Source organism: Canis lupus, chromosome 9 (genome assembly GCF_048164855.1).
Source record: "Canis lupus baileyi chromosome 9, mCanLup2.hap1, whole genome shotgun sequence".
NCBI lineage: Eukaryota > Metazoa > Chordata > Mammalia > Carnivora > Canidae > Canis > Canis lupus.
In genome coordinates this window covers 47,731,980-47,758,825 of record NC_132846.1, presented here as the reverse complement: position 1 = coordinate 47,758,825, position 26,846 = coordinate 47,731,980, and the positions used below count along the sequence as shown (strand labels likewise).

The 26,846-nt window shown below is 45.7% G+C and overlaps 1 protein-coding gene across 6 annotated transcripts in view; it reads left to right on the top strand.

Moving 5' to 3' along the window:
- The first annotated feature begins 10,106 nt into the window (after window positions 1-10,106).
- The window catches only part of DPF3 (double PHD fingers 3), a 259,412-nt gene continuing 242,672 nt past the window's right edge, over window positions 10,107-26,846 (top strand). For all 6 annotated transcript variants that reach the window (XR_012036880.1, XM_072839187.1, XM_072839184.1 and 3 more), the window contains exon 1: window positions 10,107-10,176. Coding sequence is in view for 5 of the 6 variants with exons in the window: in XM_072839187.1 (XP_072695288.1) it covers window positions 10,145-10,176 (32 nt within the window). In the remaining variant the exon portion in view is untranslated. The remainder of the gene's footprint in view (window positions 10,177-26,846) is intronic.

The window sequence follows — 26,846 nt, the reverse complement described above, 5'->3', positions numbered from 1 at the left end:
TGTTTCCACTTGTATCATTCCTTGTCATGCTCCTTGGTTTTCACCATGTAAAAGTTTAGCCAAAATTCACAGTCCGTGATCAAAACTAGCTAAAGACAATATAAAAGTGAAAATGGACCTCAATTTGGATGAAATTGCCCCTCCTACCTCCATTATATTTCAGAATTAAAAAGAAGCCAAACTTGAGATAGGAGTCACTTTGGTCCTTAGGTAAAAAAGGTTCTTGGTTCAGCTCTTCTGTGATGAGATTTCACCTTAGGAGTCACCCCAGAGTGACTAATATACAAGATTAAAACACTTGTGTTTGACTTTATGGAAAGACCTACTAGAAACCCAAAGGCTTTCAGGATCTATAGCTTCAATATTTTGAGTTTTTCAGGGCAAAGTTTACTTAGTATGAAACAAGAGGCTAACATGAATATAGAATCACCAAATTGGGAATTGAATTCGCTCTAATAGTGTACGTTTTCTTCATGTCTACTGAAGTTCTAAAGGAGAAAATGACCATAGAAATGTCTGGGTTAGTGAGTGATTGGCATTTATTATGAGTATAGATATTTTAAAAAACAGCTTTATTGAGATATAATTTACATACTGTGCAATTCACCCATTGAAAGTATATGATTGAATGGATTTTAGGATACTCACAGCTATGTGCAGCTATCACCACAGTCAGTTTTGGAGTATTTTCATCTCCTGCAAAATAATTCTGTATCCTTTATCTGGTACTCTCCTTTCTCCTATACCTACTCCCACGTCTAGCCCTAACTAACCAGTAATCTCCTTTCTGTTTCTATGGATTTCTGTATTCTGGACTTTCACAGGCATAGAATCATATAGTATGTGGCTTTTTATGCTTGGCTTCTTTTGGTTAGCATACCTTTTCAAGGTGTGTTCACATTGTGGTGTGGATCAATGCTTCATTCCTTTCTTATGGCCGACTAATATTCTATTGTATGATACACCACCTTTCATTTATCCATTCATCTGTGCTGAGCATTTAAGTGTTTCCACCTTTTGGCGATGAGGAATAAGGCTGATATGAACATTTGTGTACAAATTTCTGTATAGACATATGTTTTCCTTTCTCTTGGATATATATCTGGGAGTAGAATTACTGGATCATATGATAACTTATGCTTAATTGTTTGCTTGCAGAACTGCCAGATTATTTTCCAAAGCAGCTGGATGATTTTACAGTCCTACCAGCAGTGGGTGAGGGTACTGACTTCTCTACATCTTTGTCAATACTTGTTGTCATTTGACTTTTTGATTCTAGTCATCCTAGTGGGTGTGAAGTAGAGTTTTTTTTTTTTAATAGAGTAGGATTTATATCACTATGTAATTATGTATGTTTTTATTTATTCTTCCCACTACCAATTACTAACCATCTGCTAGACCTTAGGCCAGGCTCAGGAGATTTAAAAGTGCCACTCCTGCCCTCCACATCTCATGGGATGGGAAGACAGAAAATTAGATACACTAAAATATAAGTTTTTCTCCCCCTTTTATCTGTTTTACTCATCTCCCTGGTGTCCCCTCTGGCAGCCACTAGTGTGTTTTCTGTATTTATTAGTCTATTTCTGTTTGTTCATTTGTTTTGTTTTTTAGATTCCACATATGAGTGAGATCATATGGTATTTGTCTTTCTGTCTGACTTTTTCACTTAGCATAATACCTTCCAGGTCCATCCATGTATCACAAATAGTAAGATCTCATTCATTTTTCATGACTCTGTAATATTCCATTGTGTGTGTGTGTGTGTGCATGTGTGTGTGTACCACACCTTCTTTATCTGTTCATCTATTGATGGACACTTGGGTTACCTCGATATCTTGGCTATTGTAAATAATGTTGCAATTAACAAGGGTACATATATCTTTTCAAATTGGTGTTTTCATTTTCTTTGAGTAAATACCCAGTAATGGAATTACTAGATCATATGGTATTACTATTTTTAACTTTTTGAGGAACCAAGTATTTTAATATAGCTATGGATAAAACTCCGTGAAAGCCAAAAGTAGCAAGTGACTAATTTGAGATCTATTTAATCTGCATAGGTTTACATTCAAGCTATGAAATAGATAAGATTAAAGTATTTAATATAAGCTTTATGAAAAGCCATTCTAGAAACATGATGGTTTTTGGAGTCATTGTCATTGAACCCACTCATGTCTAGAAAATAGCCTTGGTTTTTAGAATTGTCATCAAGTTCCAACTATTACAATATGGCAATGGTATAAATTTTTGCCTGTTGAACAGGGATAAAATAAGTTGATTGGTGAGAACAGAGGACAAGAACATATGGTGACTTTGGGAATCCAGGTACCAAAATAAATTTCATTTCTTGCCTAGACCTTAATAATCCCATTTCATTGGATTTGTGCTTTACTCCTTTACCAGAACCAGTTGCTTCCTTTCTGTCTCCTCTCTCAGAAGTTCTCTTCACTCATTTCACTGCCTGATTCCTCTGCATTAGTTTCTTTGGGGTTTAAGACCACCCTGGGTTGGGTCTCTGTCCCAGAATTCAAAGCTGCATTGCAGAAGGGGTCATTAAGGTGTCTGCCACTGTTGGCTTAGATGCATTTAAAATGCACTGGGCCCTGTTTGTTTGGGCTTCAGGAACGTTTTCTTACCACCTGCCTCTGCCCTCTTGAGTAGAATAAACATGAAGTTGTCCTTTTGTAGCTCTGCAGACCAGAGTTCACCACCTAGAGCTGTCAGAGAACAGAAAGCACCTGCTATAATTTGGCAGGACTTGGTCTCCCTCTTCGCCAGAATGTGGGACATTTTAGGTCTCATGCCTTCCGTCCATCTCTCCTCCTTGTGGACACCTATTTTTATAGGGTGGTGTAAATATCTGTAGAACAACCAGATTTAACTGTGTTCTCCTGTGCTTGGCTTTCACACTTCTCCTGGATGAGCCCTGCCTCATGGCCGAGTAGAAATGGTATGAGTGAGAGAAACAGGTGCATAGGAAGGGTCACCATACTTAAAGCAATACCCCACAGAAAGGTCTCTCTTGGGGCCTAAGAATAAATTTATTTCTTTATATGTGGACTCAGTCTTAAGAGAAATTGATTCATGCATTGTCTTGGTCCAAACATGGTTCTAGTCCCTCCCCATGGTGTTAAATGTGGAGGTTTTTTTTTTTGTTGTTCCTTCCATTCCATCCCTCTCTGCAGGAGGACCTTGCCAGTTGCTTTTTTTTTTTTTTTAAGATTTTATTTATTTATTCATGAGAGACACAGAGAGAAAAGAGGCAGAGACACAGACAGAGGAGAAGCAGGCTCCACGTGGGAAGCCCGATGTGGGACTCAATCCCGGGATCCCAGGATCAAGCCCCAGGCCGAAGACAGGTGCCAAATCAGGGATCCCCCGCCAGTTGCTTTGATTTAGGATGCAGGGGCTGCTAGGCTAGAAGACAGCCCTGACCTTCCTGTCTGGTTGGTGCCAATATTTCAGATCTGGTATCCATGTAGACGGCCCAAGGGGCGGGGGGGACTCAGAAAACATAGATTGTCAGGTAGAGGAGGGTATAAGAGGGGGGAATTAGCTATCTTAAAAAAATAGATACAACTGAAACTCTACAACCAGTGCCTCCACTAGGAAGAAGAACCAAAGCCCACTTGTGGTTGTCTAGCATTAGTGATGGAGAAAAGGGACCTGCACTAGTCCTCAGAGAGGACTGTGATTACTCTGTGTGATTTGAGTGGAGAAAGCTCCTGTATAAAAATATCCCATTCGTTGTCTTTCCCAGTGGCTGAGATTCTAATCAAGCCATTGCTCCTGCATGCTTGCACGTGTGTGCATATGCGTGTGTGTAGACCGTGTGTCTCATAAAGTCTCGATTGTCTCCTTGTGAAGGTTTTGGGGTGTCCTAGAATCCCCTATTAAGATGCAACTACCCAGGAGGGAGAGTCCTTTAAGCCGATTCAGAGCATGCCCTGAAAGAAAGGGTGGGGATTAGCAGGAAGGGATTTGGAAGAGGCCCTTGATACAAGGTGGAATCCATACAGCAAGGAAGAGCCAGAGGAGGGGGGCTGACAAGAATCCCAGCCTAGGTCACTGTTCTGCCAGGAGAAGAGATTTATACCAATTTCAGGAAGCAGTTGGGGGCCAGGGGGCTAAGGAATTCTAGTAGGGCAAGTCCCTCTCCCACAACAACAGAATGGCTAAGTACTTCACTGGCCTCCAGCCTTCAGGCCCTGGCTTTGACTTCCTTTTTCTTCAGGCAAGCGGAGCTGACTGATGTCCATTCCCAGAAGCCAGAACCTGGCGTCATCCAGGGCCTTCCCATCTCCCTCAGGTCCCCCACATGCCTGCCACCGAGTCCTGCAGGTTCTACTTCCTTAGAAATCACTGGTTCTGTGCCTTATCTTCTCCCTGATGCCACAGCCTTCTAGCAGGTTCGCAGGCCTTCAGCTCACCCTCTCTCCAATGAATGTATAGTCCCACTGCTGATGAAAAGGGCTTTCTACAAAGGCAACCTCTTCATTTTCACCCTTAGCTTAAAATCTTTCAGTGACGCCTGGTTGCCTTCCAGATAAAACTCTGCATTGCTTAGCATTGGCACCTGCTCCTTGTCTCTCCGGCTTTTCCTGTCTCACTTATACCCCTGCAACTGGAAGGTATTCCTACCAAAGGGATCCTCTGAAATCATGATGCTCTCTCTCACTTCCCTAGGGGCTCTTACCTGTGCTCCCACTTCCATGGGGGACATCTTTCCTCCTACCGGGTATTCGGGACTCAGCTCAGGCATCACTTCTATGAAGGCAGCCCTCACCTTCCTGTCTGGTTGGTGGACCTCACCCAGCCCCACAGTATCCTCTGTTCCTCTGCCTCATGGCTCTGCATTGTCACTGTCTGATTCTCCCTTCTGCACTCTTAAAGGTGGGAGCTGTCTTAAGTCTCTCTGTATCCCACACCCAGCATAAAGGAGGCCTGGAAGCACAGAGTAGGGAACCTACAAATCTGCTGTATGAGTTGTTCTTAGGTTATGGTTTGGGTCTGGAAAGGCTTTCATTCCTTGACTCATTTCTGAAGTCTACCCAAGCAAGGCCCAAATTAAATGTGATCCTCTCCATGAAGCCTTTTCCTTCCCCCAACGTTGGAGGTACTTGCTCCCTCCACTATGGTGGAGGACATGTATCACTTGGACATGTATCACTTCTCCCCTGTTTTAAACCAATTTGTGAAAATCTCACTACCATGAAACCTGGAATACTCAAAGGAGTGAATGCACTCAAGAAACACCCAAGGATGCATCCATTGGGATTATGGGCACAGTGCCAGGAAAAGGAGGGCCTGGCTGGGCAGGCTGCTTTTCCCTTTTAAGTCACATCAAGTAATTACTCCACTTGCTTGTAGGGTTGGGCCTACTATCTTTATTCTCTCTCCAGATGGATGGGAATTGCTTTTTGCGGGTTTTTTCCCTGTCTGGTTTATTTTTGTTTCACCACCTGTGCCTAGCACAATGCCTCCCTCAAAGAGAGCCTCCAGTGGATGAGTGAATGAATGAACTGAGTTAGTGGAAAGCAGCAAGCACTGGTTTCTATTTGGCTTTACCATGAAATAAGAGGTTTCAGAGGTCTGACCTTAGGAGCATCTCACACACCCAGAACTTGACTTTTTTTTCTTCTGTGCTTTGAGATATTGTGAGAGGAGTAAGAGCCTCTCTACCCACATCCCCAAGAGGAGAGAAAACAAGATTATAGTTTTGATGCTCCCTTTTCAGCTTAGTGTCTAGAACATACCAGGGCTGGTTCTGGATCTCAGGGAACCAGCATGGCTGATTAGCTTCCAAGGTCATGACTGATTGTCCTGTGGATGAATAGAGGGATCAAGGGTGAGCTTGTTCTTATTTTTTAACACCCAGAGGACTTAAAACTCCTTCAGCTCCCAGAGACTGCTAGGTAGTGCATTTATTTTGGATGGCTTTTGTGGCACACTTCCTCTTTCAAAGGAACTCTTTGGCTGTCGGTGATTTCTGCATCTCCTTCCCCCCTCTCTCTTATTTTGATGTGCTTTGAAAAAAGTCAGCTGCAAAGGCCGAAACTTGCTACAGAAATGCCATTCTTCCCTGCTTCTGCAAGGGCATCTCCTCATAGCTTTGACTCCATGTCCGTGGAAACAGCCCTTAAACTTTTTTTATTTTTTAATTTTTTTTTTTTAGCCCTTAAACTTTTTAAGAGAAAGCAGATTTGGGTGCCCCTAGTGGTTTGGGTACTTGAGTCTGTAGTCATACCCCAAATGTTCCTTTGGATGGTGGCCTTGGACACATACCTCAGCGGGGTCAGGGAGTTTTGCTAACTGATATTAAGGCTGAATTTGAGAAGCATCCACAAGATGAATGATTGAGAAAGGCCTCATCCTCCCCTCACACACATGGTCTGAAGCAATCGTGTATAATACAAACACAACGCCAGCCACAATGAATAATTTAAAATTTCCTAGTAGCCACATTTAAAAAGTAAAAAGAAACAGGTGAAATGAGTTTCAATAACTTTTTATTCAACCTAGTAAGTCCAAAATATTGTCATTTTAATGTGTAATCAATATGAAAATCACTAACGAGTTATTTTACACTCTTTTTTTTGGTACTAAGTCTATGAAATCTGGTGTGTACTTAACAGTTACAGCCCATCTCCATTTGGACTAGTCACATTTCAAGTGCTTAGTAGCTACATGTGACTCCTGGCTCCCATGTTAGATAGCACAGTTCTAGACTCTCCAGGTGGGATAGAGAGTGGTTATTCTGGGCCCACTCTGACCTCCAAATTAAGCTACCTAACCAGCTAAATCAAGATGAAAGAGATGGGCAACTATACACACACACACACACACACACACACACACACACACACACATTGAAAGAGATGGGGAGGGATAGAGTATATTCAAATCTATACCTATATATAGCTATAGAATCTCTATAGAGCTTTAGAGATGGGATTTTGAAAGTGTCTTGATATCACAATCAGCAAGAAGAGATTTTTTTGGGTTGAAGTAGTTATATGACTCCTAACTGAAGTAGTCCTGTTTATTATTTTGTTCTCATTAAAGTTGTTCTTTGTTCATTTTTCTTAAATTGAGTTTAAAAAACTAAACTTGATAGACTATTTTACTTTCTGTTGTGTCTTTTTGTTCAGATTTCCTACATTCCTTATGCCATCAGGAAAGAATTAAATATCTAAATAAAAAATGATAATCAGGGATCCCTGGGTGGCGCAGCGGTTTGGCGCCTGCCTTTGGCCCAGGGCGCGATCCTGAAGACCCGGGATCGAATCCCACATCGGGCTCCCGGTGCATGGAGCCTGCTTCTCCCTCTGCCTATGTCTCTGCCTCTCTCTCTTTCTCTATCTGTGACTATCATAAATAAATAAAAAAATTTTTAAAATGATAATCAACATGTATTGAGAGCTTGCTATGTGCCAGACACTTGATGTGTGTCCTGAAAAAGAGCCATATGAAGTATGGAACCTCTCCAGGTTTCCATCATTATTGCCATGTTTCCGATGAGGAAACTAAAACATGCAAGTTGTTAAGTAAATTTGCCCAAGATACTCTGGTTGATAAGTGGTAAACTCAGGAAAGTGGATTTCAAGGGCCACACTTCTAACCACACACACTACTTCTTTGCAAAATTAATGTGACATTTAATATTCTACAAACTGTTCAAGATTCCAGTCTCCCTTAAACATGTCCACTCTAAGCACCCTTGCTTTTGAGCATTCTGGCAAAAAAATATGTGCCTTTTTGTGGGGTTGGATCAATAACGTTTAAAGACCTATTTGGAAAATCTGGCTTCACTGCAGAGGGATCAGGGCATTTGCAAACTGACAGAATTTGCCTTACTGTTGAAAAAAACCCCTTGATCTATGATATAAAAACCAAAGCTAAAATAATAGCTCTTATATGTCTTGGAATTATAAAAGGTGGGTTCACAACCATTCTGTTTATTCAAAAGTCACACCTTTGATAGACTTAAAATGGTATTCCATTAGATTATATAAAGCAAGTGTATCGTACTCAAAAAAAAAAAATCTGTCTTTAATTGTTTCCCCCCCAGTTCAACCATTATAAAATGCAACTGAAGTGTTTAAGTTCTGGATTAAAATTTCTCATACTGAAGGCAGATCTGATTTGCCATTTTTAAGTGTGCCAGGTAGTTAGATGCTGGTTTCTGCATCTGGGCCTTAAACACATACATGATTATACATTCTGAGAGTCTATATATTTTTTCCAATTTGTAATATAAATTTGTTTTCCCTCTCCTATTAAATTGAAAGCCTCATTCAGGGCGGGCTCCACATTTCCCGCTTCCTTTATCAAGCTGCATGTATGAAAAGTCTGCAGTTGTCTTCCAATCTGCTGTGGTTTTGATATCTCAAAGAGGTTGGTGGGAGTTCTGGCTGATACTTCAAACTCCTCAGAGTTCTTAGGTCTGAACTTTGCTTGCTTTTTAATGTTCCCAAACCCCATCCTAGGCCAAGAACTAGCTTCTGAACCACTCCCTTCCTTGACAAATTAGTAAGAAAAGAATTTTTCAAACTTTAATTTTAGAAAAATGTATAAGGTGTTTCAAGTGACAAAGGGGTTACAAAGAAATCTATAGGACTTGCCTATGAACTAGGCAGAAAGAAGGAGCTAAAGATTTCAAGTCTTATAAACAAACATACCCATTCAGTCTTATTCTGTTTTTCTGTAACTCTAATAGTGTATGGAATTGCGCTCTGAAAGTTCTGGAACATTATTGTTATTATTATTATTGTTAATTTTAATTCATTGCCTTGAGAGGAGCCCTGAGAAAGGAAGTGAGAGTGCAGAGCTCTGAAGAACTGGTGGCAATTTGGCATCTTCTCTCCCCCTTTCAACCCCTCCTCCGCTATTTTAGCTATTTGACCTGATTAAACAACTTTGGGATGTTAGCCAGATTTCTGTATGCTAACGAGGCCCCTATTCATGATTTAGTGCGATTTCATCCACCGGGAGATTCCCCGCTGCCCCGTGGAAGCCTGGCTTCACCGAAGTCTCCCAATTTCGTCGGGGGTTCGCCAGTGAGGAGTTCACGCTGACTTGGAGCAGACACAGACTCTGAACGCCTCGGGTCCTACCGGATTATTCAGTAGCAAATTTTTCCACCGTGTACCTAAGTAGTGAAAGGTGACGCCAGAATCGCGTGTGCTACTCCCCGAAAGAGACTCTGGCAACACCTTCTGTCTAGTTACTCTCTTTCCTAGTAGCAGAAAGCGTTTCCAAAAAGTTTCCTTAAACCTCCTCTGTCCCCAAGCCTAAAGGTCAGAGCGCCAGGTCCCACTTGGCTCCCCGGCCGGCCGGAATCTGACCATTTCAGAAGTTTCTGGTGTGTGTGTAGATTGGAAGAGGTCGGAGTGGGGAACCGCGCACAGCGACCACCGCGCATTACGTAACGAAAGCCCTGGCTGCCGGAGGGAGCGAGCCTGACATTGAGACATTCCAGGGGGAGGGGAGTTGCTGTCCTGGAGTCGCCGGGAACGGCGGCAGCAGTTCCAAGAAACCGAGAGAGAGAGAGAGAGAGAGAGAGAGAGAAGGTGGCCGAGATAAAGAAAACACTACAGGAATGAGAATGTTAAAAAGCCTTGGACCTAGAGCATTAGCAAACTGCTGGGCACGTGTAGTAATTTGTTAGACGAAACGGCAGCCTTCCAACTTTTGCACGGGAACGAGGGGATTTGCCCTTTGGGGGATTAAAAACGTAACAGCAAAGCCAAAAGCTAATGAATGGGGTTCAGTGGTTTGTTGGCAATACTTAAATATTTCTGTCCAGGAGCGCAAACTCTCTGCAATTATTTAGAAAGTAGGGACTCAAACCAAACTAGAATACTTTCCCCGTGCGTCTCCACTTTCCCAAATCCGAAAAGGAGCTGCTCTCGCGGTACTGCCCCTTTAAGACCTGCTTGCTCTCGGGCTCTACAAAAGGGAGTGACCTCTGGGCTTTGACAGCTCCCCTAATAACTACCACCGTGCAGGCCCCGCCCATCTGGCGACCAGCAGCGCCCATTGGCCAGCGGGCCGGTATCCCGTGCTCTGATTGGCTCGCCGCTTCCCCTGAGCGAACCTTTAGAACTCTGAGACAGACAATATTCTGTTACATTGTAGCAAAATGGCGACTGTCATTCACAACCCCCTGAAAGCGTAAGTAAGACTAAAAAATGTACATATTCCGCCTGGTTTCAATATGAAAAAAAAGGCGCCTTCCGCGTGCCAAGCGCTGCCAATGCACTGCGCTTGCAGGCGCCTGCAGCCGCGGCGGGGCTTCTCTTTTCTTTCAGCTCTTACTTCTTCATCTTCTTTTTTTTTTTACCCCCAACGCGCAGAAATGTCAAGAGATGCAATTAACAAGAAGAAAATTGTTACGTTTGTGTTCTGCTTAATTGGAAGACGCACGGAGAGGGGTTTTCGGCAGGGGAGCCAGGCGCTCGAGCGCTCTACGGGGGGGGGGTGGTGGGAGGCGGGCGGTCGTGGGCAGCTCGGGGACTGCACGGTCCCCCGAGTGCCCGGCGTCGCGGGATGGCGAGCGCGGCGCGGGGGGCGGCCGAGCTGGGGGCGAGCGCCGGGCAGGGGCCGCCTGGGTGCACTTGGCTGCGCCCCGCGCCTCCGGAGTCCGCAGCCCCTGCCCGGCTGCTGGGTCCGCCGGGGCGAGCGGACCGTGGCAGCTCCGGAGTTTGCAGGGCGCTTTACGCCTTCCGATCGCTCGCGGGGAGTTTGTGCAAACCTTCCGGAGTTGGGAGGACCGCAGGGGGAGCAGTGGGTCCCGGGAGCCCTGGGGCCCAGGTGATTGCCCGGGGGCTTTCCTGCCGGGGCAGCCCCCCGAGCGTGACCGCGCTCCGGGCGGTCGCCGGTGTGTCTGCGTGTGTTCGCGGGCGAACTGGGTGTAGTGTATTAACGACTCGGGTTAACTTGGGGTTGATTGGGAGGCAGGGAGGCTGCAGGTCTTATGAATGGTGTTCTTGCCTCCTCTGGGTGAAAAACCGAGGCGGGCGGAGAGGCAGCTTCTGCTCCCGGCCAGAGCGAGGGGCAGGTGCCTCTGGCCGCCGCCGGGAGACTTTGAGCGGACGCCCAGATCCCGGACGCAGGGGGGCGGGCTGGGCGAGGACATGCGGGGACCAGTCCCCGGGTCCGACTGCCAATTCCTGCCTGCCTGCCTTCCTGCTCCTTTTCGTCCTGGCTTCCTTCCTTCCTTCCTTCCTTCCAGTCGATGGAAATGTTAAGCCGCCAAGTCCGATCGCGATCGCGGAGCCGCTGGAGGCTTCGGAAAACTAGCGTCGCCCTACAAGGGGTGCTATTGGCAATGATATTGGCAGAGGAGAGCTCGCTCCCCCATCGCCGCGCGACGTGGGTCGGGACTCCCGGTCGCCGCGCGGCGTGGCTCGGGGTCCGCGCCTCTGGGACCAGGACTTCCCAGCCGGGGTGGGAGCCGCGGGCGAGGGGAGGGGGAGATGCAGGTGGGGGGCGTTTCGTGCAAAATTCTCCTGGCTGTGTGGCCGATGCCCGTGCGGGTTATTTCAACTCAGCGCACCGCGCTGGCACCCCAGGCTCCTCCTGGAGTTGAAAACCACGTTCGCACCGGGGGAGGGAGGGAGGCTGCGGGGGGTGTGGGGGTGTTTCCTAGCGCAAAGGAACGCGCGAGGGTAATCGGACGTGTTTGCACCAGCTTATCTCCCATCATTAATAGGGGAAAAGGTAGTAAGGTCCCCGGTTCGGAGTTTTTTTTTTTTTTTAAATATACATGTATTAAAGCTGCGATTAAAGCTGCGATTAAGAGGAAGCTGGAAGCTGACGCCGATCACAGAACAGCCCCCGGCTTTAGTTCTCGCTCGCAAGCTCGGATACACTGCACTGGAACGCCACAACGTTTCAGCCAAGAAAGAAAATGTTTTACAGCAGAATAAATGGGCGTAACTTCGCCGCATCCTCGCTCCCCGGTCGCTCGCGCAGCCACACCGCTGATGCTGTGAGTTTCAGCCGAACCTCCAGCTGATTTGCAGTTTCCCCATTTCCAGCCGAAATCACATAGGCAGGCTGATGCCACCTGGTAAACTCAAGTTAGAGAAATCTATTTCACATGTGCGCCAGATTTGTTTCCTACTGGGAAAGCGGTACCAGCGTTACCTTGGAGCCCGCTCACGCGCCGGCAGGCGCAATATCTCTAAACGCTCCAGGGTTTGTTTCCCTGCCGGCTCCGGTTTTTTGTTTGTTTGTTTGTTTTTGAACTGCGGAAGGGTGCGTGTTTGGCGAGGGTGTCTGAGTGGGGTGGGGTTAGAGGTGGAGGAGGGAACAGAGAAGGGGGCTGGTTTAGTGGAATTAGTCCTGAATTATTAAACTTATACTTTGTAATAATTAGAGACAGTTGCAATGACATGTTTTGTAATTCTGTGTCGACACACACACACACACACACACACACACACACACACACACACATACACACGCGCGCGCGCGCACGCGCTAGCATACACACAACATCCCTGCCTGCCTTTTCTAGACGGGAGTTGAGTGGTCATTTTTTAATTAGCTCCTCCTTTTTGCATCCCAAACCCTTTCCCTGGAGGAAAGGGGGTGTAAACAATACCCACCCCCTCTCCCGGACGAGCCGAACCTCCTGCGCTCCGGACGGCTTTTAAACTCCTAATGCAGGAGCACACACGTTGTTATTGGGAGACCCACACCATCTGCCTTTATTTTTTGAAAACAACTTATTTAGCAAGACATCTTCTACATTTCATTTGTTTTTAAAAGTTGCTGATCAGGAAACAATACACACGTAAATAAATTATGCATGGGATAAATTAGAACAAAGCGCAGAGACACATCCAGCTAAAGGGATGGATGGTGGTGTAGGGAGGAGGGGAGCCGCGAGAATGGTTTGGAGAGCTAGGTTTTTATCCTCTTGTGTCCCTCCTGACAATGAAACGGAGCTGAACGACATTAGCATTTTCTCTGTGTGCCTCCGAGTCTCTCTCTCCCTTTCCTAAAAAAAAAAAAAAAAAAAAAGCCAACCACACGGTCGCCCCCTACAGAAACCCAGTCACACAAAGGTTTCCTCTAGCTTTGGGGAATAAAGTGGTGGTGGGTTAATATGCGGGGGAGAAACAAGCTCAGGTTTCATGCAACACCTCTGTAGGACTCTGCCTACCCTGAGGATGGACCATTTTTCATTATACTGGCTTTTCCACGTGGGACATTTAATAATTCAATAGCTCGGGTGACTGGATGGTACAATTTGAATCTCATTGCTTTGGGGTCTTCCTTAGGGTCCCAAGCTCCTGGAACCACATCTCCTCTCTTCGCAGTTTGGCTTTCTTCCTGCTTGTCTTTGATCTTCCCTCAACTCCCTTTCTTATTCCTCCTCCTTGTACCCTTCACCCCTTTCCCCTCTGAAGCTGACAGCCTGGCTTCTCTCTGTTGGCGCCTTTAACATCTTATTACTGCCCAACAGGGTGTTAGAGGCAGAAACAGGAGCCGCCTGGACTGATCAGATCACAAAGAGGACCCGGCGGGTGGCCCCACAACCAAGCAGTCACATCTGGACAAATAGAATTTAAAAGCATTGATAGACTTGTATGATGTGTAAATGGGTATTACACATTATTTAATTTAGCAGCTACATTGTCTGAGCCTAGATGTGGGAGTAACCCTCATTTCTTACATGTACGAGCAAGATAAGGGCCATTTAGTGAGGTAAACCCATGCAGGTGACATGAATATGGATTTGGTAAAGATCTGTGTAGAAGTCAGTTCCGTGACATATTCTGGTTGATTTCTGCATACCCAGGACACCTAATGCTTTTAGTACAAATTCTAATCTTACTTGGTATTCTAGTTCAGGTAAACTACCCTCCCCCAAATCTCTATCAACACTTTAAACAACTTACTCTTTTATTAAGTTATCAAAACCCTGGTTTGTATGCACTTAACTGGGAATGTCTGCCACCTTCTGCCAGACTTGATTATGCACATATGTATCTATTATTATAACTGCCTGCTTAGAAAAGAATAACTGTTATTATTATTTAATTATTCTATATAAACCAACAGGGCTTTCCTCAAGTAACTATTTGTTTAAAAAGAATGAGACCGGCAAACTATTTCGTCATGCTTATAACTGTGAACATACGTAATTGTATTGAAACTTTGTTTTGTAAGGAGTTTCTCTTGCTTGGAGGTATGTGTCTATACCTCTGTTTTGTTATTAAGGACACAATTCTGGGAGAAGTAAATACACACTTAACTTAGCCAAGGTCAAACAGCAGGTCATGTGTGTAGATGGATTTCAAATCTTCATCTCTTTATACATCCTATGATCTGGATACACTGTATTGTAATCTAAAGTGGTTTCAGTGCCTGTGAAAGTTATGCAATTGTGGCCACTTACAAGCCAGACCTCACTCTTGCTGTGGCACTCAGTTTAGATATCAGAGAAGAGGGGGGTGGGAGAGAGCCGCATTCCTGGTTCTAATCTCCTTTTAGCTCTTTCTGTTGGAGAGGGGGAACGTGGGTAGGTACTAAGTGGGGAATATGAAGGTTGGGACTTTGTGAACTTGTAGCCTTTTATGGACATTATTTTAGCCCCTTATGAAAAAGGACCCTCAGATATTTTAAGCCAACAGATGCCTAAGAGCCACCTTCTCCATCTGCTTCTGGTTGCCACTCAAAAAAAAAAAAAAAAAAAAAAAAAAGCCTTGAATTCCCCAAACTTCATTAGCACACATTATTTTTCAACAGGAAGAATGTCTGGTTTTGATGAGGCACCCATAAAAGATATTAATTTCGGCCAGAACCCAAGCAGAGGTGTTGTCACAGGGCAAACCTCTGAAAACAGCCTGCCTTGCAGACCACCTGGGGAGATACCCAGAGATGGCCAGGAGAATGGGAGCTCCTGAGAGCCCTAAAGTGGGCTGGCATTCAGAGGCCACTTCATTGGAGACTTCTCATCTTCTTCTGTCTTGATGCAATCATGCAGGTAGAGCTGGGATTTGGATCCAACTGAGAAAGACCATAATGTCTAAAGCTGTTTCAGAGCCATCTGCTCAGATCAATGCAAAAAAAAAAAAATAAAAAAAAAGAATGCTATGGTCAGGCTTTGTTTTGCACCAGAAACAGAAAGGAAACTGAGGCTGACTTGTTTTCCAAGTTCAGCCTTGCTGATTGTAGTGGCGATGGGGGCTGGGTCATAAAAATGCACCAGAATCCAGGTCTGTTTATCATCCCAACCTCTGCAAAGTAACTTTTGTGGTTTTTGAGTGTTTTGAAAGTCAGTAGAAGACAGAGATGTAGCCAAATGTGGCAAGCCCCTGGCCAAAGAAATGCCACAACCGCTGAAATAGTTTTTGGGCAGCCACCCTTTCTTTCCAGCTGGGGCCTATGTAAGCATGATCCTAGCTCTAGATAGTCTTTAAATATGTAGGTATTTAACAAGAAAGATAAAACATGGCCTGAGGGTGGGGTGGGGTGAGGTGGGGTGGCAGTAAGGGAGCAGGTGAATGGATAAGACGGCTGTGTGGTCTGGAACTCTGAAAAGATGATTGTTTAACAGTGGGAGAGCCTGATATTATGATCTATTGCAAGTTCCAAAGTTTTCTTTAGTTGCGTGAGTGACTGGGGCGAGATGAGGTGTTGTGGTGTTTTTCTAATTTGTTTTTCTTATTGGTCCGGTTACTAGTGTTTCACAGTCTGTCAGACCATATGGATGAATGGAGCTAGAATCGTAAAACTGTCACCCAAGGAAGGTTTTTGAAGCCTGTGATTTGCATCAGAGTTTTAAAAGCAGTGGTTGGAAGGTGTTGGGTGGGGGTGGGTGGGAAAAGAGGAGCAGACTGTGTTGGGAATTTCGAGGTTGTGTTTGTGAATAGTATTGGTGTAGGGGGTGGAAAGGGAAGAGAGAAGCCCTGAAACGGCTCAGAGTTAGGGGCTGTGTTGGGAAGCAGGGAGGGGCGAGGGGGATAGCACTCAGAATGCCTAATAACGGGGTTCAAATAGCCCACACTGAGCCCTCTTCCACTCCAGCCCTGGATATGAGTCTAGGAAACAATGATGACACATGTTTAATCCCCCTTTGCACCCTCTCCTCCCCCACCAAATCCAGAGACTGTGGTCATCTCAGGTTGCTGTGAAATGAGTGCGTTTTTTTTTTTTTGTTTTGTTTTGTTTTGTTTTGTTTTGTTTTGTTTTGTTTTTCCGGGTAGTTATTCACTTTGAAAACCTGCTGTTTGTATTAATTGCAACTGGAAGCTCCACCGGAAGAGGTTTTGCAGCCTTCAAACTTCCCCTTGCCATCAGTATGGCTCTATCTCAAACTGTGTCTCTCTTCTATGTTCATTTCTCACCACTTGCTACTCTTTGTAGCTATGAGGACTTCAGAGTCATGGAGGAGAAAAAGCTCCGAGAGAAAAATCCAGAGCCTTGAGCACTGCTGCTTCCATTTGTACCACCAACTCACAATTCCCTCTGGGACACAGAGCTTCTCTGAACTGCAAAGCCCTTGTCTTTAAGATGAAGGTGATGCACCTTGATTGTGGGAATTCCTTTCATGTCAATAACTTGGTGGCTCTTGCTATGGTCAATTGGGTGGCAGGGGGCAGTTTGGGGCCAAAGTTCAAATTCTTCCTTGTTCTGTAAAGTGTGTTTCTAAGGGGGATTTGTTAAGACTGAGGAATCTTCATTAGTTTCACCTCCTTGGGTCCAGTCCTGTCACATTGTGCTACCAGTTGGGGTTCTAACTGGGATGGCACTCCTCTCCCTTCTCACGGCCAGAGGCTGAGGACCAGGTGGTAGGCGATTTAGAACATGGACTTTTCTTCTGATTCTCCTTTTTGAATATTCTTCTCATTAGCATCCCCAACCAGAGGATGGAGAGGGGAGAGAGAAGTGGGAAGACTATTTGGCCTATTTTGCTATTTATTAGCACTCAGATCAAGCTTTTGGTTGTAGAAAAGACTGGGATTACTGAGAATACCTGTCTCCATGCTCCTTCACTTCTTTTCTTTAAATGTGTGGAGGGGGAGGGTGGGCAAGCAAAAGATTTTTCTCCTCTGGATTTCATTTATCGACAATCTTCCTGGACCTGCCCTCTCCTCCCCTATAGACCCATCCCAATTAATGTGGAAGTAAACTGCTTATTTCACTTCCATTTAGGCAGCAGTAGATACCTGTCTGTTTAGTGAGCCAAAGTAGGTGGATCTGTACTGATGTCTCACGAACCTTCCTCTCCTATACCGTGTTACTGCCAAGGGAATGGAGGTGACTACCAGACATACAGAGGCTGGCTGTACCCTGGTGGGTATTAGCAGTGTCTAAATTGGAATTCATTGCCTCTCTTCCAGTGACATGCCTCCAGAATATCCCAGATTCCTCTGGGGGGGTTATTATCAGGCTTTCTTTTGGTTGAACGCTCCCTTGGCAATTTCCTACAAGCCTAAAGGAGGAAGAGGGGGTTGCAAAACTCATCAGAGAATTCATGGAAGCCCAAATAGTGATTCTCGGGCAAAATACAAGAAAAACCAAAATGGTGGAGCAGTCCTGGTGGCTCAGCGGTTTAGCGCCTGCCTTAGGTCCAGGGCGTGATCCTGGAGTTCCCAGGATCAAGTCCCAGGTCGGGCTCCTCACAGGGAGCCTGCTTCTCCCTCCTCCTCCTGTGTCTCTGCCTCTCTGTGTGTGTCTCTCATGAATAAATAAATAAAATCTTTTTTTTTTAAAAAAAAAACAAAACAAAATGGTTATCCTGACCTCCAGCAGACAGAGGCAGCCCCTTAATTTTTTCTAATTGTGGTAATATATATATATATAACATGTATATTTAACACTTGTAACATGTAAATGGGCCATTGTAGCCATTCTAAAGTGTACACTTCAGTGACATTAAGTGCCTTCATTATGTTGTGCAACCATTGATACAATCCAGCTCTAGCATTTTTCTACCATCCCAAGCAGAAACTCTGTACCTATTAAACACAACTTCCCATCTCCCCCACCCCCCAGTCCCTTGTAATAATCAGTCTGCTTCCTGTCTCTATTCATTTGCCTATTCTAAGCGCCTCATGTAAGTGGAATCACACAATTATTTGTCCTTTTGTGATGTTTATTTCACTTAACATCATGTCCTCATGGTTCATCTATGGTTGTAGCGTGTATCAGAATTTCCTTCCTTCCTTCCTTCTTTTTTTTTTTTTAAAGATTTATGTATTTATTTTAGAGAGAGCACATGCAAAAGGGGGTGGGGAGAGGCAGACAGAGAGGGGGAGAGAAACTTTAGCAGACTCTGCACTTAGCAGGGAGCCTGAAGTGGGGCTTGATCTTACTACCCTGAAATTAGGACCTGAGCTGAAACCAAGGGTCAGACGCTTAACTGACTGCACCACCCAGGCACCCCAAGAATTTCTTTCCTTTTAATGGCTGAATTATGTTCCATTGTATGTACATACCACATTTTCTTTATCTACTCACCCAATGAGGGACACTTGGCTTATTTCCATCTTTAGCTATTATGAGTAATGCTGTTATGAAAATGGGTGTATAGGTAGCTCTCTGAGTCCCTGTTTTCAATTCTCTTGGGTATTTGTCTAGACCCCTTCATTTTTAGACTCTTTATAGTTCAAGAACTACATTTCTAGATAGTACAGGCAACCCTCACCTTATTAACTTAGGGAAAAATACTAATAGAACTGTGAAATTCAATATCCTTGTCTCCCACCCTCTGCCCCCTGTTGGAATACCATTATTTTTTGAGGGGTAAATCCTTTGAGAACCCAAAGACTCTCTTTCATCCCTAGCCCCATGGATTGCCTTCCCCTTGTCTCTACCTCATCAGGAGGGCACATGGGGTGTCAAGGTTTGGGCTTGGGGAAGCTCCAGCAGCTGTAGCAGTAGTAGTTACCCGGTGAGTCTTGGAGTGAAGACTTGGTTTGTTTCCTGGGCCAGGTGGAAGTTTCATTTGGCAAAAGAAGAGCCGAGGGAGCACGTGGGAGGATGGGACAGCTTAAAAGGCATGAGTTAGTAAATCAGACTTAGCATCTTCCCGAGCCAAGACAAGCTTGTGAGATCTCTTTTCTCTTCCCATCCCTGCACCCAACCCTGCTTGGCCTTAAAGGTGTCTGAATGAAATAATGGATGTGAAAACATTTCCAAAGGTGTAAAGTGTAAATAGGAGGTGTTACTAGGAGAACGGCACAGTTTCAGGTAGCTGACTGAGGCCTTCTCAGAGTCAACCATACCTCATATATTAAACATTATTTTAATATATTACAACTCAAATAAATGAAATGAGCATGGCATTACATATCAAGCCAGATCATTGTTTCTGAGGAAATGCAAAGCCTCACTCATCCAGCTGTGTGTAAATAGCCCTAGGATCTCATTGGAATTTTTCCCATTGGTCTGGGTTTGAAATAGGTGAGAATTATGAGCTCAGGGGAAGCCCTCATTTCACTTCCCATTGTCAGGCCTGAACTTAGTCCATCCGCTAAATCAGAGGACACAGAAGCTTGGGGGGCAGAGGGAACAGGTTTCCTGAAACTTGGGCCTCAGTCATCTTGCAGCCCCTGGCTCCTTCTATCAAGACAACTCTAGGAAGTGGTGGAGGTGGGGCCGAAGCTTCAATCTGCTGGTCAGTGAGGAGGGTGTGCTACTGACAGAGGAGATCAGCTGCCTGAATTGGGTCTTTATGTAAAAGCAGACCATGGAGTACATCGTGGTGGGGGTCAAAACTCTAGAGAGTTCCATCTTGATTGCCAGCCTTCAGATTCAAGCTTGCCGTGCCATGCAGCTAACATTCCTTTACTTTATAAAAAGCAAATTAAGAAAAAAAAAGTCATCTGGGCTCCCATTTTCTTCAACTAACAACTCTTTACATGTCTTTGTCTGCTGCCAGTGAGCTCAGTGAGAACTGTCTCACCCTCTTTGGGGCTTTCTTCATCCTGTCCTCGCCAACATGGATTGCCAGCCTGCCCCTCAGAACTCAGAGCAGAGTAGCCTCCCTCCCTGTATCTAGGACCTTCCATTCCAAGGAAGGCCACCAGTCTCTGTTTCTCCTTCCAGACTCTGGTTCTCTGGCAGGGCAAAGTAAGTGTCTGTAAGCCAGGAGGCTGAGTGCTCCCCTAGGCTTCTCCTAGTGAAACTACTATGGATTGGGGGTGGGGGCCAGAGAGGGGAAGCAGTGTGGTGCTGGGGATGGGGGAGGGCAGGGTGGATGGGGTAGTGGGAGTGGAGAGAATATATTCTCTCCTGCTAATTATTTTCCCTGAGGACTTAGCCAATGCAGAACCATCTATTATCGTGGGAGCGCTCTATGGTGGTTCTGCCTGTGATGAATGCTAAGTGGAAACAAGCAAGAAAAATTAACAGGCGGCTGCTTCTGTCCACCTAATTAAAATGCATATCCAAATGCATAATTCCTTATGTTTCCCCATGCACACACTCCCCTTCCAATCCCAATTCTATGGAGGAGAAAAAACACTTTCCCCCAATCATTTCTCTTGATTATATTTCCATCAAGGAAGAGCTGGAGGGTTCCCTTAGAATAGAGAAGGGCTGCTGTTCTCCTAACACTTTGGAATTCGATGCTTTTTTACTTAGATTGAGCCTGAAAATTCTGAGCTGTTTTTTTGTTGAAGATAAAAAACAAAAACTTTATCGGACTGTAGAAAAAAGAGGGAAGAAGAGATGTTGAGAAAGAAAGAGGGGGGATAAAAGAGAGAAAGCAAGCAAGAAAAAAGAAAGTTCCTATCGTTTTTGCTGACGTTTTTGTTTTGTGCTAAAAGTCTGTTTTTCTTTGTTTGTTTTGTTTGTTGTTGTTTGTTGTTTTTTGTTTTTGGTGCTGAAAGTCAACAATGAGAATTTTTTAGGCCTTTCCCCTCTGCCCTCTCTCTGTTCCTTTCCCTGACTTCATACTACCTTCCTCAGCCCCCCTAGACAAACAGGACCCAGGGTTTTGAAGAGAGACCCGAGAAGACACAGATATCTCTGCGGTCAGGTAGAGAGAAAAAGCTAAACCCTCTGCATTTGGAGCAAGAGAGAAGAGGCTGACATCACAGTTCCAAGTATGTTTTGAATCAAACAAACAATACCTCTTCATCCATATCTTCTTCCCTCTTTGTTCACCAATCATTTTCTCCCCATCGAAGGACAACTTTATTCAGTGGCCATTAAATATTTAACAGACACGAAACTTAAGTCGCTGTGCTCAATTTGACGTCACTGGTGTTTCTGCAGCAGCCCCCCTCCCCGGACGGCACCCCCCACCCCCCAAGCCCCTTGACTGCCCTCCACAGCAGCCCCAGCTGTTGATTTATCAGGGCCGGCTGGCTCAGCAGTGCATGGAGATTGCTTTTAATTAACTCTCTTCATTTTTCCCAATCTTCAGGGAGCAGCAGCCCTTTAATGATTTTAATATTTTATCTGGATTTATATCCGCCTTATTTGTTGTTGTTTGACTTCCGCATTTGCTTTTCCTGAATCTCTTCCAGACTGATGTATTTATTTGCCCCTTTCCACAGCCCCCAAGACCTTTCTGGAGAAGAGATGGTGGGTTCTAAGAAGGCCCCATCTACCCAAGTGTTTCGTACCACCTGCACAGGGAGAGGTACTGTGTTGGTCTGTGTGATGGTTTGGGTTAGAGCCTTTGTCTTAGGAATCCCAGGCTCACCTGACTCAGCTGCAGGAATTTCTGAGCTTTCCATAAAAAAAAAAAATCTGAATTTTAGAAAGTAAGATCTCCTTTGCTTCATTTGTGCTTGCTGCCTCCATAAGGGAGGAAGTTGCCCTGTAGAGTCGGATAAAAACTGCTTCCTGGGTCCCCAGTTAGCTGTAGTTGGAGGTCTGGCGATGACTTTCTGGCAGTGCTGGATGGAGGTGCAAGTCAGATCTTTACCACATTATGTGTCTTTAGATATAACTGGGAAGAGTAAGTGTGGTCTGGTTTAAAAGAGGACGTGCAGAGGCACCAATCGCCTTCTCTGCATAGGCTGCCTTCTCCCTCAACCTTTGGTTCTGTGTTCCTGTGCCTACTTCCCAATGTGGGGGTAGGTGGGTGGATGGGGGGACATTCGTCATTCATGCACCTTCCCAGCTCTGCCTTCCAGCCTCCTTTTGGCTACAAAGTCAACACCTTCCCCCAGCTTCCTCAAGAGACCTGGCAGTCAGACTTGCATGGGGGCTGTTTTTCAGAACCAGCTTGTCCACAAAATGCCTTTTTGGCATCTCAGTTTGGTGATGTGTCTTCGGGGTTACCTGTTGCTAGGCAACTGCCAACTAAAGTTTGAGCCTGATCTGGGGATTGCAGTGAATTGCCCTGGGTGACTTGTATTCACATTTAGGGACCTGGCTTTGCAATCCTAGCTCTGGGAAGGGGAGACCGAGAAGACATATTTCCATGTGTCTTTACAGAAAGGGGTATTGGTTTTTAAAACCTAGTCCAGTGCCTGGCACACAGTCAGTACATGCAGATGTTTGTTTTGGTGATGAGGATGGTAATTTCTTCCTGCCTCTTTGCCCTCATCCTTTTAACTCTGCTACTTCCAAAAACCTATGAGTTTGTCAGAGACCAAACTATGTGTGGGATGCAGAGACAGAAAACCATGGCTTCCACTTCGTGGTGTGGTGTTCAGGCTACTCGATGTCCTATGGAATGTTTTGTCTTCACCTTTCCTTGGCAACTGTAGACCCTTTTGAGAATCATATGAAAGTGGTGGATTGACTTCACAGAAAAAATGCATATAGATGTGACCATCTGCATATGGAGTTCACAAACCTTGAGGAGCCCATCAGTTGATCCACAGGCTTCAGGTTAAGGACCTGAGAATGTGGGGTGTGGGTGAACTTCTGATCCTAAAACCATGCTTCTGTATCCCTGCTCAGAGAGACCAAACCCCTCAGATTCTCCTATAGTCTTATCAAACTGCTGTGGCTCCTCCAGCACCCTTTCACCCCCTGCTCCGCCCCAGGCACCCTTGATGAGCACCTTCCTGCTCGAATTCCAGGCACTTCAGAGGCCCCCCTTTCTCCAGTGAAGTCCTTGCCGACCCTCAGGTGTAATTGGCCACACCTGCCTCAGCCCCAGTGTCCCAAGCATACTCTTTTTCCTTGGCCACTGAAATGCTTAACTCTGGTTAGTTGGAATAAAACCCTGGAAGGCTGGGATAGTGGTGGCCTGTGCCTTTCTACTCCCAGGATCTAGCATGGGAGGCATTTAAGAAATATGTGTGGAATAGCTGAGCAAATGAAGTCTGTAAGCAGACATACTGCTCTTCCTACCAAATTTGCTTTCAGCCCTTTAGGGCTGACACGTTTCTCATGCTCTCCCTTGACTGCAGGAGTTTGGAAAAGGCAGCAGACTGCCATTCCCCAAATTCTTCAATTTCAGGAGTTGGAAAAACAGGCACCAGCTTGGCCTTGCTCGCATGTGGCATGTATGGCTGTGATGAATGTCGGTGTCATTTATTCTAGCCCTGTGTTTCTTTACCACTTCATTTTTGTGGAGCTAAGACCCTCGCCTTGGGAAGCAAAGACAAGTCTTTATACTTTGGCAGTATATACTTATATTTCAGGGACTAAGGAAGTAACCCAGGGCTTGTGAACAGCCACTGATAAATCAGCCACATTTTTCTCGAGTGTCTACTATGTGCTCAGCTATGGGATTTCCTATAGCCTTATTTATACCTGAGGAGTTTTGAAGATGGAGGAGACCAGAAGGTGAGACTACTACAATGGTTTAACCCAATGCTGGGACTATCCTGTTAAGTTTTGGGGATGACCCTGGCCCAGTCACTGTTTTCGAATATATATTCTTTGAGACAATGTCTTTTGTATACTTTTATAGTACCAACACCTATATGGATATCATTTTCCCTATGACTCATTGTCCCAACTGTGTTCAATGCAGATAAGTTTGCTTCACAGTGAGGCAAAAGATGGTGTCCTGGAGATCATGCGAGGGCCTTTATTTTCCATACTGAGGGAGAGAAAAATATCACTATAACTTTTGTCTGTCCTCTTGCTGCTTTTCCATGCTCCAAAAATTATTCAACATTGAGGCTATTCGGAAGAAGTTACCCACCCCCCGGCCCTCCCCTCCCCCAGAGGCCTGGTTCTGGATCTGGAGTAAGGTGAAGACCAGAGGTGACAATGGGCTTCTTGAGTGGAGTTTTAATTCCGATTCTGGTCTACTAGACATCCTTCAATGCAGGAAGCCAGAGAAAATGCTGATGGTGCACCAAACATAGGTTGTAGGAGCACACCCGTACCAAAGTGTTTGTCGACTTGGGAAGGTCACACCGCACAAGCACTGGCTCTCCAAGTGACCGTCTCTGAGTCTCAGAGCGTAGGCCTTCGGTGCAGAGGGCTCACACGGGGCCGTCCGGTTCCTGGCGCTCATTTCCTTTCTGGGCAGCCATCCCAGTGTAACAGATACTTATACATATTCTGTCCTCATTTTATCTAATTACACACATCTCTGGGGGATGGGAAACAGGTTTGGATCATTCAATTTTAGGTCAGTTATGCACAGGGTAGCTGAGATGAACACTAATCTATAGAGTTCTGTGAAATTCGGCAAGTTCCCATGGTTCCCTGGTCCAAAGCACACCAGGGGGCATTGTTTGCCATCTCAGGGGCTGGAGATCCCAGTCAGCCTGAGAGGAGGGATGGAGCCCAACTGGTTCCTGAGGCTGAACCTTCTGAGACCAAGCTCACCCTTGCTATCCTTTGAGTGGTAGGATTCTTGTTTTATTATTTGACGACCTGCCAAACCGAGAGGACCCAATGGTATATGTCCCTCTTCTGGCAATCATTCATTCTTACCTATTACCTGCCCGGAATGGGTTCAGTTTCCTAAGAAATACAGAACGAGAGACAGTCTGATTGATGGAACAATCTTTATTATTGCCCTGTGTTGCCTGGAGTTCCTGTCTCCCTTTCGACCCAGATGAACCACTCTGGACAATGTAAAAGCTCTGACATGTCCCCACCTTTCTTCAAGGCACACATTGGACAGTCTTGGGCCACTTCCTGGCATCTCTCGTTCAGGCTGCATCGTGGCTTTTGAAATCCCCAGGAAAGAAAAGCCCACTGGTTATCCTTTTATTTTTCTTTGCTCTCTGCTCCTTATTTCATTTCTTGACTCAGACCTAAGCCTCCCCAGCGTTCTCTGAGCCCTAGATAGAGGAATAATCCACTTAATGCCTGATATCAAGGTTTGTGTCTCCAGCCTCGGTTTCCTTCTGACCTCTCATCCCCTTCGTCCTTGCTCTGTTGACACCTTTCCCCTTTTTCTCGTGCCTTGCACCTTGATCAAAAAGCGCTGGAGAGGCACAAGAAGAAGGGAATGGTATTTGCTTTGTCCCCAGGAGGGCACACTCAATCTCATGAATGTGGGAGTGGGGAATGCAGGAAGGAGAAGGTCAAAGCTTGCACACAGCAAACCAGGTGAGAAGAAACACGGTGTGTGAGGTTATACTGCACTAAATGAGCACTCCAGCCCCAGAGGGTCTATGAAATCAGAAAAGAGAAAAGAGAAAGTGTGTCCTGTGGTTGGGGTGTCGGAGAAGGTTTCAGGGGGGAGGTGGCTTTAAGCTGAGTTTGGGAGGACAGTGGGATCTGGTCAGACTCAGAGGAGCCACAGAGGGTGAGGATGGGGAAAGGCAGGCATGTCAGGGAAATGAACAGAGCCTTGGGAAACATTTGAGTGATTCCTTAAAGAATCTCCTTCCTTTCTGGTGGAGGCAAGGCCAGGCAGGAAGGAATGTGTGGAGGGGAGCTAATGGATATGTTCGGCTGGATGGCAGTGGGAAGGTGGTCCCTGAACAGAAGGTAAAAATGGGAAATAGCCACGGCCAGAATGTTCGGAATGAGTCTCAGTTTGGCAGCCAATTTGTGGGAAGTACTTGAACTTGAACCTGAAAACCTCGGAAGCCAAGAGAGGTATCGGGGGGGGGGCTGAGCTGTCACCCTGTGTCCCCCAGCAGGGAGGATTGCCTGCCTCCAGAGACTCCTTCACTAAGGTTGAACAGAATCCTCATTCTTGGTTTCCTTGGTAATATGTTCTGGTTTCTTTTCAGAGCTCTATGCAGAGGGGTGGGGGACAGGGGACACACTGGGGCGCCTGCACTGGTGTGAGTCCCCCATCCCATCAGGTATAGGGCTGCCCTGGCCCACGCATGGACAGATTTGCTTAGTAGGGCGGGATTGTAGAGCAAAGCCTGTCCAAGTGGTAGTTCTCAAAGTCTTTCTCCCTTTCTTTCAGTTACCAAACCTTTTCTTTCAAAACAACAACAATAACCCATAAATGGTATAAATAAAATACACAAATCCAGGGAAGGGAGAAAAGCATAAATGCTGACCCTTGTAGCTCAATCAAAGCGTGGTGCCATGAGGACTAGTTTCATGGTTCAGATCAGGGGAGGAGGGCTGTAGGTATCTCAGACAGTGTTTCCTTCTGGGAGGACTGTGTGGTTTATTCTGCAGGAAGTTCTTCCCCACGGCCACCAGGCACGTGAACACCCCTGTTACCCATTCAGGCTGTCTACCTATGTGTCGTCCAGTCCCTTCTGCAAGAAGGCCGGGGGCCCAGGGAGCTAGCTTTCAGGGGGAGGCTGGGCATCACGCCAGTCCTCAGGGTTCCTTGGAGCCTTGGGGTCTGGAAGCTCCAACATTCTGTCCCAGGGAGCAGCAGCGTGGCAGGCAGGGGTTATGTGGCCTGTAGTTCAGATGCAGGCTCTGGGTTTAAATCCAAGGCCCCTGACTATGGGCAGCAGTCCTAACCCCTCGTGCCTCAGTCACCTCATCTGTTGAGTCGGAATGATAGTCTCTGCCTTCAG